General features: G+C 42.3%; 1 protein-coding gene across 3 annotated transcripts in view; it reads right to left on the bottom strand.

Moving 5' to 3' along the window:
• mtf1 (metal-regulatory transcription factor 1) overlaps positions 1 to 12,972 on the bottom strand; it is a 60,411-nt gene that overhangs the window by 22,668 nt on the left and 24,771 nt on the right. For all 3 annotated transcript variants that reach the window (XM_078422912.1, XM_078422915.1, XM_078422911.1), the window contains 2 exons: positions 7,684 to 7,815; positions 1,893 to 1,966 (listed from right to left, as the gene is read on the bottom strand). In XM_078422912.1, coding sequence (XP_078279038.1) covers positions 1,893 to 1,966; positions 7,684 to 7,815 — 206 coding nt within the window. The remainder of the gene's footprint in view (positions 1 to 1,892; positions 1,967 to 7,683; positions 7,816 to 12,972) is intronic.

The following is a 12,972-nucleotide window of genomic DNA, read 5'->3' as shown; positions in this document are numbered from 1 at the left end:
TGTTTCTATAAATGACTTAAATCACCATGCATCTGATGCTGAAATTGTAGCACGTGAACAAGGAAGATTTGCAGTTACAAGCTCAGCGGCGTCATTTGAAAATGGATAGCTATATTTCATTCAGGTAATGAGTAAGGAGCACTGAAATAAACAGCATCGCGTGTCTTAATTTAGCACAAATAAAAAGTGTTACGCATCTTAATTTATAGTCTCGTGTCTCACCAACGTACTGGTGCTAAGAGAACAGCACACAGTTAAAGAAGCACACAGTTAAAGGTTCCTTATAATAACCACCCTTTTTTTTGACGAGATTTTGATCCAATATCACTAGTTATGCATCTATCCAAAAACAGAAATGGAGCAGTCACCTTCAGCAATTAATCAAGCAAAAACAGAATGAAGTGGCTGCAAATTTTACTAGCAGTCATTTTGTGCAGACTACTGTAAAGTAATCGTGCAGACACAAGGAACTGCTGAAATCTCCATGCGTATCCCTCTTGCTTCTTAAAGCCTTGGTAAGTATGCAACATAATTGAAAATTCAGCAAACATTTCCCAACTTTTAAAAATAAAGGCCTAGAGATTGAGTTGTGTTTTTTTTTCTTGATGCAAACTACAGTGGGCCAGGAGGGTGGAGGTGATGGCTAGAAGGTACTAAGATCTTGTGAAGTTGTTCTAGTGGGAAAAGGGAGACATCAACCTCTCCATGCTGTGATAGGGGCAGTTCAACAGGTCTGTACCGTGGTTATTTCTGGTGGAATCCAAGACTATTGGAGGCTTCGTACCTTAAAAATGGGGGTTGGGTAGTGGAAAGCATCACAGAACCAGGCGGAGGAACAGATAGGTGACGAGGTCCCAAGAGGTAGGGATAGAAATCCAGGCTATTGGTAAATTCCTTTTTCTATTCCTAGGCAAGTAAAGGATTTAATAGGAACTTGAGGGGTAACCTTTTCCACACAAAAGATGGCGGGTGAATGGAACGAGGTGCCGGGGGAAGGTAGATGAGGCAGATACTATCGCAGCGTTTACTGCATTTAGACAGGTACATGGATACAAAGGGTTTAGAGGGATATGGGCCAAATGCTGGCAGGTGGGGCTACAATAGATGGAACATGTTGGGCGGTGTGGGTAAGTTGGGCTGAAGGGCTTGTTTCCATGCTGCATGACTCCGTAACTCAATGAGTGCTCAATTGTGGCAACTCCAGAGTCATGTAATCCTGAGTTAGCTTGTTACGTGATGCCCAAAGAATGGCATTATCCTGTGCTCCCAGGATGAGGTAGAAATCACACCAGATGCACAAGCCATACATGCCTAGATTTTTGGAGTGATGCAGTTGGTGATAGTTGTTATTGCTTTGCATTACACAATGCAATTCAACAATAAAACGCTGCCAACATTTTCAGTAAATTAGATGTCAAAATTCACCTTATTTTCCTTCGCTATCTGAAATCTGCCTGTGAAATATTCGGAGAAACAAACAGCATCAAAATTAATCTTACAAGGAACGTTGCAGGAGGGAGTTCAATTACTTATTCGCCAAAATGTTTTGTGTAAATCAACCTGAAATTTGACTTTGTGTCAATGTAGTCCTTTCTGTTCATTCCCCAAACTTTAAACAAAAAGTACTGAACATATCAATGGACAGAAGATATTGAGTTGGTCTATCCATTGAGACGTTGTACTACATAAGAACAATTACATTATAAAATGACTCACTCCTTCAAAACTAAACTAAGCAGGAATATACACATTAATTTTGGATGGAGTTGGGGAAACAATTGTACATAAATAATGCAAATAAAAGTTAGTAACAGAAAATAGGCTGGACATAATTCATGCCATTTTATTGTGAAGGGTGCAAAAAATAGGGTTAAATGAAAAAGATTGATTACCTGTGTGTGTTCTAACGTGAGTTCTGAGATGGTGACTGACAGCAAAAGCCTTCCCACAGCCATCATGATCACACCTAAAAATGCAACACATTGAATGTCTGAACTCCCTGTCCATTTTGCATAACATGTGTAGTGATCTCATTAAAAATACACACAAGCGCAAGTATCAATGGTGCCTGCTGGACACAAAAGAACATCTCCAAAAGAACAAAGTGCTGGAGTAACTCAGTGGGTCAGGCAGCATTTCATAGACTTTTAGACTTCAGAGATACAGCGTGAAAACAGGCCCTTCGGCCCACTGAGACTGCGCTGACCAGTTATCACCCCGTACACGAGCACTAGTAGGGACTATTTACAAAAGCTAATTAACCTACAAACTTGTACAACTTTGGAGTGTGGGAGGAAACCAAAGCACATGGAGAAAACCCACGCGGTCAAGGGGAGAACGTACAAACTCTGTGTAGACAGTATCCATAGTCAGGATCGAGCGTGGGCCTCTGGTGCTGTAAGGCAGCAACTCTATCGCTGCGCCACTGTGCCCCCCAGGATGTAAACTACATTTCAGGTTGGCACACTTCTTCAATCGGGTCACGTCCTGAAATTTTGCCTATCAAGAGACGGTGCCTGACCTGCTAAGTTACTCCAGCTCTTTTTCTTTTTCTGTAAACCAGCTTCTGCGGTTCCTTGTATTTCCAAAGGAGACTTTTGTTTTGCTGGCACCCAGGGAACAGTAGTGGAAAAGAGGAACTTCACAGCATATATATCATTGGAAGAACAGGTCTTGCCTTTTCCAGAGATGGCATTCCAACATATGGTAAGATTTACTAATGGTGCAGCGTTATCATCTCTCTGACAGTGAAAATCCACATGGGCCCCAAGCTACACATTATTGGAACAAAGTGCTAGAGTAACTCACATGGTCAGGCAGCATCTCTGAAGAACATGAATAAGTGACGTTACGGGTCGGAATCCTTCTTCTAAAGGGTCACCCTTCTTCTAAAGGGTCACCCCAACCCCGGGCACTTTCCCCTGCAACCGCACGAGATGTAACACCTGTCCCTTTACCTCCCCCCTCAACTCCATCCAAGGACCCAAACAGTCTTTCCAGGTGAGACAAAGGTTCACCTTCACCTCCTCCAACCTCATCTATTGCATCCGCTGCTCTAGATGTCAACTTATTTACATCGGCGAAACCAAGCGCAGACTCGGCGATCGCTTCGCTCAACACCTGCACTGATCTCCCGGTGGCCGAGCACTTCAACTCCCCCTCCCATTCCCAGTCTGACCTTTCTGTCAGGGGCCTCCTCCAGTGCCATAGTGAGGCCCACCGGAAATTGGAGGAACAGCACCTCATATTTTGCCTGGGCAGTTTGCAGCCCAGTGGTATGAACATCGACTTCTCCAACTTTAGATAGTTCCTCTGTCCCTCCCGTCCCCTCCTCCTTCCCAGATCTCCCTCTATCTTCCTGCCTCCACCTATATCCTTCCTTTGTCCCGCCCCCCTGACATCAGTCTGAAGAAAGGTCTCGACCCGAAACGTCACCCATTCCTTCTCTCCCGAGATGCTGCCTGACCTGCTGAGTTACTCCAGCATTTTGTGAATAAATAGTCACCCATCATTGTTCTCCAGAGACACTGCCTGACCTGGAGAGTTACACCACCATCTGTCCTTTTTTGTAAACCTGCATCTGCAGTTACTTGTTTCTACACATTATTAGCTCCGTTTTGCAATTTATCCACTTGGAAGATCCATATTTTTAGATAAGATGGAAATAATTTATTTTGGTGATGTCGCCAGCTTTGTGAATATTAAAATATCCTTTGAAGTCACGCGGTTGGTAATTTTTGCTATCCTCTCGTGTTCTCAATAATCTTTTTGGAAAAGTTACAAAATCAAGCCCCAGTTTGATATCATAGTTAGTAAAGAGAGGGCCGGGTTTATTGAAATTTTTGTCAATGTTTTAAAACTTCTTTGCTAACTTACTTTACTTTTGTTTATAATGCAAGTTGAATAATTCAAAGTACAAATCGGGTGCCATATTTACCATATCTGAATAATGACTGGTTTCAAAATTCCTTATCTGGTTTAGGATGCTCCAAGGTTTGGGAAGCTACCACTTAAGTATGGGCCAAACACTGGCAGGTGGCACTAGGGTAGATGGGGCATCTTGATCGGCATGGGAAAGTTCGGCCGATGGGCCTGTTTCCATTCTGTATGATGCTATTTTCATTGATAATACGTTACATAGTTTAAAAACTATTAATTTTCTTCAAATAGCAATTTACATCTACCATTAAGGTCTTTGCAAGAAAACAATTTATATTTCTCACTTCCATAGACAAATAAAACTGCCATTAAACAAAACTAAACATCTTGAAATGGCAGATATGGGGTAGACTATTTCCTCTCGTGTTGAATTCCAAATGAAAACGATTACAAGCTAATTTTAGTTGTAAGATTCCTGGAGAACTGTACAAAAGATTCTTAGTACAGGAAAAGGATTAGTTTAATTTGGCACATAGATTAGTTTGACTTGGCATCATGTTCAGTATGGATATTGTGGGCCAAAAGACCTGTTCTTGCGCTGTACTGTTCTATGAATTGGGTTGATAGGTAAAAAATTATATTAAATATTACGGCTATTTGAGTCTTGAAACTCTGCAATGAAGTCTCACTGGTGTATCAAATGTCAAATTATGAATGGTGACAGATGATGATTTATGGTCTTCCTAGGATGTCACTTGCAATGTAACCAAGCTCCTGAATTTTATCTGATGAATGCGGCTTATTCGATCTTGCTATCGGGGAAAAAAGTGACTGAAATTGGCCTGGATTCTGCCTTTATCCCCACATTACAGACCCCTAGATATTTAAAAATTAATATGACATTCAGTACAATATCCCATCTGAAAAATAACGCTTTACTGCACTGTCAATTTAGATTTTGTGCTTAGGATTTTGCGATGGGACTTAAACCCAACTCCAGAGATAATGCTTGACCCATAACCATATGGGAAGCACGAGTGTTACCACTAATCCCTCAGATTAGAGAAGAATGTTATTGGTACAACTTGTGTTGCAATAGTCCCATAGCAAAGATCTCTTGAAAGTGAATTTGAATGTTTGGCCATCAAAGAAATAGATTCCTCTGTGTCACCAGTGGTATGGTTTGTGAAGGTCACAAGGAGAAATTTATGATTGCAAGTTTTATGCATGGTTTGCTGAATACAAATTAAAAGATTATGCAAGTGTAGAATCCTCATTGAAGGAGTGCAAGAAAGTCATGGAAAAGGCATGCAAAGCTACACTGACATTTTATATACATGTATTATTTATGAAAAATTAAACATAACAAGCTTTTTTGCTCCACTGAATAAGATTAAATAATTTAATATTTTTGTCAAATTTTTGAAACGGTTTCACTTGAGTTGGATGGAAGTACAGAGATCCGATTTAGAAGGAAACAAAACACTAACGATTAATTGTTAAGACATAAATTTATCAATGAGATTATTAAAGGCTATGGAGCCAAGACAACTGGATGGAGCTAGGATACAGTTCAGTGCACATCACACTGAATGGTGGACTTGACACAGAGGATGGAGTGGCACTACTTCAACTGTGAGATGACTACAGTCAAAATGCTTACACTAGCTATCTGATGGCAAACAAGGAACAAACTAGGCATGACTAGAAGAGATGGGACATTTAAAAGGGTTTCGATTATGTGAAGCATTTTTGAACATAGTTCTTGTTGCAGCGAAACAGAAGTTTAAACATTTTCAAACAAATCAGGTAATATAAATTAAAAGTGCAGGCACAAAGATTCCTTCTCTACCAAATCTTCAGCAGATCAGGCCTAATCTTTTAAAAATGACTCAAAAACAATTAACAAGGCATCCAATAGAGTAATTCCAGTAGGAAGTAACAGTTGACATTGTTGTTGGGAATTTTAAGAATTATAAAGAAGATGAGTAGGTTATAATTTGTTTAAACCTAGATCTTATACTGGGGAGCATGATGGGGAAAAATGGCCAAGAATGTAGTCAGAATAGCTAAAGCTGAAACATTCTGCTGAAAAGCAGGCTTTCTTATCTATTGGGGGAAGAATAGTCCTTCGCAGTTCTCTCTAGGTTCTCATCTGTTGCAATCTTGAGATTACAGCTGCTCTGTGTCACTGTGTTTAGTAGGCAAGTCCCCCAAAGGTTAACGAACGACCTCTTTGACGCGGGGACCCCATTTAGCGAGTAGAATCAATCCTTCCCACAGGGTCACTGACATTTGTGGTATCTATCTGAAAGATATGCTGTATGGTAGAGAGATTTTTAAAGCAACAAAAAACATAAGATTAAAGTTAACTCTGGGGAAAGACAAAGATGGAAGGTTACAGAGACATTGATTAATGATTTATTTCAACTCCACGTAACCACTGTGTCATAAATATCTTGCAGTTATTATGGCTTGTTGAAGCAGTTTGGGCTTGCTCACAGTGTTTCCCGATGTACGTCACGAAGGCCTTTTAATAAACCGACTTGTTCGATAGACTTAGCACTGATCTATGAGCTGCTTTATTTTGTGTCTGTGCCTATCTGAGTAAAGTCAGATATGGGGTACGGGTAAAGTACAAAATTCCCTCCCACAACACAATAAGAGGATTGCAGAAACAAAAAAATCTTCAGACCTAGGCAAATCAATAATTAACACGCTACAAAAAACTACAATTTTCAGAGTGAAAGGGTGGCAGCCATGAGAGGGTATGAATCACGCAGTTATTCAGTGAGTTGCAGTGAGGGCAAAAACTCAGGTAAAATAACATTATACAATTTTTAACCTGCTTAATTTCACATGAAGATTTTAAATTTGTTCTTGGATCTACAATAATTTATCCACCCAGTGGCACAGTGATGCAGCCCAGTAGAGCTGCAGCTTTATAACACCAGAGACCCAGGTTCAATCCTGACTTTGGGTGCTGTCAGTGTAGAGTTTGTACATTCTCAGTTTGACCACGTGGGTTTCCCCAAGTTTCCTCCTACATTCCAAAGTTGTGCCGGTATGTAGATTAATTGGTTTCTGTAAATTCCTTCCTAATGTGTAGGATAAGAAAGTGGACGGTGAGAAAGAGGGCAGCACGGTGGCGCAGCAGTATTGTTGCCTTACAGTGCCAGAGACCCGGGTTCGATCCTGACCTCAGGTGCTGTCTGTATGGAGTCTGTATGTTCTCACTGTGACCTGTATGGGTTGTCTCCAGGTGCTTTAGTTTTCTCCCAGGTTTGTGGGCTAATTAGCTTGGTATAATGTGTGTCAGATGGTGATAGTGTGTGGGAATCGCTGGTTGGCGCGGACTTGGTGGGCCGAAGGGCCTGTCTCCGTGCTGTATCTCACAACTGAACTTATCCTCTGCACAGGCATACCGTTATGACTGTATTTGACAACAGTTCAAATGCATTTCCAAGTCCATTAACTGCATTTAACAAAGCAGTGGTAAAAATGCACAGAAGTCATAATGTAGGACAGGCTTATTAGGAATCCAAATGAAGACTAACTCCCCTCAGCGTTTCTAAAGATTGAGATTGTCCAAATGTTAAAAAACTGAACAGAGTACTTAGCTTGAAGTTTACTTTTTTTTAAACATATTACTCCAACCATGCTTCCTTTTAGAACACCTTTTCTAATTTCAAAATGGATAAATCAAGTTGACAGTAATACAAAACTTCACATCTTCCATTTCTTACTGAATCTACGTACTAATAACAAGCTTTGCAAAACAGTGGAACCAAAGGAAACTTCTACCTAAATGGCTTCTCTCCTGTATGCGTTCGGACATGTTTCCTCAGGTCACTGAGTGTAGTAAAGTACTTAGTGCAGCCTTCTGAATCACAGTTAAATGTTTTCCCCGTGTGAAGCCTTTGATGGGCTTTCAGCCTGGAAATGAAAGAAAAGGCAGTTACTACCAGTGATTAGTTCAGAGTTGACAGCCCAATGAATGGTTTTATCAATTGTTGTATCACTGATCCAGCTCTGCATGGAAGGGTTGTCATAAAGAATCTCTCCAGAAGAACTCCCTTAAAACAACTTCTAAAAAGCAAATTATAAAAGTAAATGAACATAAACAGAAATAAGACGTGTGTAACCATCAGGCCTTATTAACACTCAAAAGCTGTTAATCAATTTTGTGAACCATTAAATCACGTCAGTTACATCCACAGGGAAGTAATTGGCCGGAGGAATTGAATACTTCCCTCTACATAATTGAAGCCTGATCTTCCAAGTGCTTTCCAGGACTTTCCAGGTGAGACAAAGGTTCACCTGCACCTCCTCCAATCTCATCTATTGCATCTGCTGCTCTAGATGTCAACTTATTTACATCGGTGAAACCAAGCGCAGGCTTGGTGATCGCTTTGCTCAACACCTGCGCTCGGTCCGCATTGACCAATCTGATCTCCCGGTGGCTGAGCACTTCAACTCCCCCTCCCACTCCCAGTCTGACCTTTCTGTCATGGGCCCCCTCCAGTGCCATAGTGAGGCCCACCGGAAATTGGAGGAACAGCACCTCATATTTCGCCTGGGCAGCTTGCAGCCCAGTGGTATGAACATCGACTTCTCCAACTTTAGATAGTTCCTCTGTCCCTCTCTTCCCCTCCCCCTTCCCAGTTCTCCCTCTATCTTCCTGTCTCCACCTATATCCTTCCTTTGTCCCGCCCCCCGACAGCAGTCTGAAGAAGGGTCTCGACCAGAAATGTTACCCATTCCTTCTCTCCTGAGATGCTGCCTGACCTGCTGAGTTACTCCAGCAGTTTGTGAATAAATACCTTCGATTTGTACCAGCATCTGCAGTTATTTTCCTATACTTCCAAGTGCTTCCAGTATTTTCTGTGTTTTGTATCAGACTTCCAGCAGCTGCAGGCTTTTTCATTATTGTTTTACAATCCCTAGCCAGTTCTGATGCAAGTTATCTTTTTCCCAAAGAATGCTAAGCTCTCCTAGCACTCTCCTTTATTCTGGATTTCCATCAACCACTATTGAGTCAAAAACTAGAGGGTTTTCGCTTTATGCTGAAAGGGGAAAAGTTTAAAGCAGATGTGAGGGGCAAGTTAAGTCTTTTAGATAGGCAGATACAGGGAATGGAGGAATATGGATCAAGTCCAGGCAGATTGAATTAGTTTAACCTGGTATTGTGTTTAGCTTGGACATTGTGGGCCAAAAGGCCTGATCGCGAGATATGCTGTTCTATGTTCAATGCTAACTCAGCATCAGCTCCAGGCTCCTGTGCAGACCAGCTGTGCAGGATAGTGGAGCAAGTCTTCAACCTGATCCTGAAACTGGGGAGAGTTCCACAGCTGTGGAAAACATCCTGCATGGTACCGGTGCCAAAGACGCCGCACCCGAAGGACCCCAACAGCTACAGGCCGGTGGCACTGACATCGCACCTGATGAAGACACTGGAGCGTCTGGTCCTCGTCCATCTCCGCCCCCTGGTGAAACCATCGATGGAACCACTGCACTTCGCCTACCAGTCTGGCATTGGGTGGATGGCGCCATCATCTACCTCCTACACAGAGCTCTCTCACACCTGGAGAAGCCTGGTCGCACTGTGAGAATCATGTTCTTTGATTTCTCTCGTGCGTTCAACACCATCCAGCCTGTGCTTCTGAGGGACAAGCTGGAGCACACAGGAGTGGATCACCACCTCACATCCTGGATTCTGGACTACCTCACCAACCGCCCACAGTATGTGAGGACAAGGAATTGTGTTTCTGACATGGTGGTCTGCAGCACAGGGGCTCCGCAGGGAACAGTTTTCGCTCCTTTCCTGTTCACCCTGTACAGTGTGGACTTCATGCATAGCTCAGCCAATTGCTATCTGCAAAAGTTCTTTGACGACTCTGCCATCGTCGGCCTCATCACAGATGACGATGACAGGGAGTACAGAGAATTGACCCAGGACTTTATGGACTGGTGCCAGCCGAACCACCTCCAGATCAACGCGGGGAAACCCAGGGAGATGGTGGTGGACTTCCGCAGGCACAGCCATGCCCCCTTGACACTGGTGAATATCCAGGGAATGGACATTATCATATCATATCATATATATACAGCCGGAAACAGGCCTTTTCGGCCCACCAAGTCCGTGCCGCCCAGCGATCCCCGTACATTAACACTATCCTACACCCACTAGGGACAATTTTTACATTTTACCCAGCCAATTAACCTACATACCTGTACGTCTTTGGAGTGTGGGAGGAAACCGAAGAGAGTGGACTCTTATAATTACCTGGGTGTTTACCTCAACAATAAACTGGACAGGACTGATAACATTAATGCACTGTATAAGAAAGGCCAGAGCTGTACCTGCTGAGGAGACTCGGGTCCTTTGGAGTGCAGGGGGCACTCCTGAGGACCACCTTCCACACTGTGGTGGCATCAGCCATTTTCTATGGAGTGGTCTGCTGGAGCAGCAGCATCTCAACTGCTGACAGGAAGAGACTTGATAAACTGATCAAGAAGGCCAGCTCTGTCCTGGGATGCCCCCTCGACTCAGTGCAGGCGGTGGGAGAGAGGAGGATGATGGCAAAACTATCATCACTGCTGGACAACGACTCCCACCCCATGCAGGACACTGTCACTGCACAGAGCAGCTCGTTCAGTGACAGACTTCTTCACCCCAAGTGTGTGGAGAGATATCGAAGGTCCTTCCCTCCTGCTGCTGTCAGACTGCACAACCAGCACTGCTCCCAGCAGACCAGTAAATAAAGATAATTATTTTTATTTTGTTTATGAATGCTTATCTATTTTTTGCTATCCACTTTGCTGCTGTAACCCTGCAAATATCCCCGTTGTGGGACGAATAAATTATTATTATTATTATGATAACTCTTTCTCTCCCCATCGGCGCTGACCAACCTGTTGAATATTGCCAGCATCTGTTTTTAAATTACAAATTTCTTGTATCTGCAGGTTCAAGAAATCCCAGAAGATAGTCCAATGATCTATATATCCAAAGCCTTCCCTCCTGCACGAGCTCCTTAGCCACTGCACCATCTTTATATTTCTTATCTCACTAGCAGATGGCACAGATAGTAATCCTGAGATCACAACCCTGGAGGTCTTGTTTTTAAAAAAAAAATCTATTATCCAACTCCTTAAATTCTCTTAGCAGGATCTCATCTTCCTTCCTTCCTTCCTTCCTTCCCATGTCAAATGGTGCCAATATGGACCACAATCTCTGGTTCCCTTCCCTCTCAGTATATCCCGTGCTGGCTCCGAGACATCTTTGATTCTGGAACCAGGAAGGCACCAAACCATCCCAAAGTCTCACCTGCAGCCACAGAAATGAATATTTTTACCCCTGACTTGTGACAAATCAAGGCCATAACTAGAACAGTGTGGGAATAAGAGTAGATGGATATGGGTATATGGATTGGAAAGGTTTACAGGGATGTGGGCCAAATGTAGGCAAACAGGACTTGCTTAGAAGGGGCATCATGGTCAGCATGGATGAGTTGGACCGAAGGGCCTGTTTCCATATTGCATTACTCTATAACTGAAAAGAAAAATGTTCCAGAGGCTAAAACAAAGAATAGATGAACAGAATAGACGACCAATAGATGACCAACGAGGCACAGTGGTAGAGTTGCTACTTTACAGCGCAAGAGATCCCGGTCGATCCTAAGTACAGGTGCTGTCGGTACAGAGTTTGTATATTATCCCTGTGACCACACGGGTTTTCTCCAAGTGCTCTGGGTTCCTCCCACATTCCAAAGATGTGCAGGTTTGTAGGTTAATTGGCTACTATAAATGGTCCCTAGAGAGTGGGTTAGAACTAATGTGCAAGTGATTGTGGTCGGTGTGGACAAGGTGGGCCAAAAGGCCAGCTTCCACGCTGTAGCTCTAAACTAAAAGATGACTGTTTGATTTTATTTAATGTATAAAACCTGCTAACAAAGAGACCGCTGTTCGAACAATTGAAATGTAACGCCAAATTAACAACTGGTTTTGGAATAAACATGTCAATGTTGGAATAGGAATTGTCAGATTAACAAGTATGTTTATGCTGTATTCGGATCTGTGACAGACAAATTAGAGTTGGACAGTGAATACTCTGGTATAACAAGTGTTGGGTTAATGAGAATTGACTGTATTGATTGCAAGACTGAGCAATTGCAAGTCTCCTATAATCTGGAATTTTGTTTTTTATTAAATTGATTAGGTGCCCCTTTTAAGATGCTCCTGAGTCTTCGGACCCAAAGATTCTCCCGTGTAAATGTTTGATAACCATGCATATATCTGTTTTGCCACATGATTTTTCATATGAAAATTTCTACTCCGATTCAAGGAGAGTTACTGACCACTGATGCAAAATATTACAATGAATTTACACTGCAAATTGCCCTCCAGCCATAGACTGTCTCCTTGTAAACATATTAACAACATACCGATTACACCACCTTAATACTGTCCTTAAAAGACACGATGAAATGCATTTTGTATAAGAAAATAACTGCAGATGCTGGTACAAATCGAAGGTATTTATTTCACAAAATGCTGGAGTAACTCAGCAGGTCAGGCAGCATCTCAGGAGAGAAGGAATGGGTGACTTTTCGGGTCGAGACCCTTCGTCAGTCTGAAGAAGGGTCTCGACCCGAAACGTCACCCATTCCTTCTCTCCTGAGATGCTGCCTGACCTGCTGAGTTACTCCAGCGTTTTGTGAAATAAATACAATGAAATGCATTTTTATCATTCCCTCCCTACTCTGCAACTTAGCATGCGAAAACAAGAAAATCGTGTATTACACAATCACTTGCAATAATTGGTATTGGTATATTATTTCATGTGTACCCAAAAACTCTGCTTTGCATGCTATTCAGACAACTCATACCATAAACGAGTTCAACCATACCTTTCACAAGTACATTAGAAGAAAACATAAACAAAGTGGAGAATATAGTGTCATAACCACAGAGAAAGCATAGTTTTAAAAAGTGCAAGAGCCACAATTAGGTAGATTGGAAGATTTGTTCAAGAGTCTGATAACAGAGGGGATAAAACTTTTGTATCATATGCCAAATAGGAGAGGAGAG

The sequence above is a fragment of the Rhinoraja longicauda genome, chromosome 27 (assembly GCF_053455715.1).
Source record: "Rhinoraja longicauda isolate Sanriku21f chromosome 27, sRhiLon1.1, whole genome shotgun sequence".
Classification (NCBI taxonomy): domain Eukaryota; kingdom Metazoa; phylum Chordata; class Chondrichthyes; order Rajiformes; family Arhynchobatidae; genus Rhinoraja; species Rhinoraja longicauda.
Note: the sequence above shows the minus strand (reverse complement) of the source record. Positions and strands in the feature narration are given on the sequence as shown.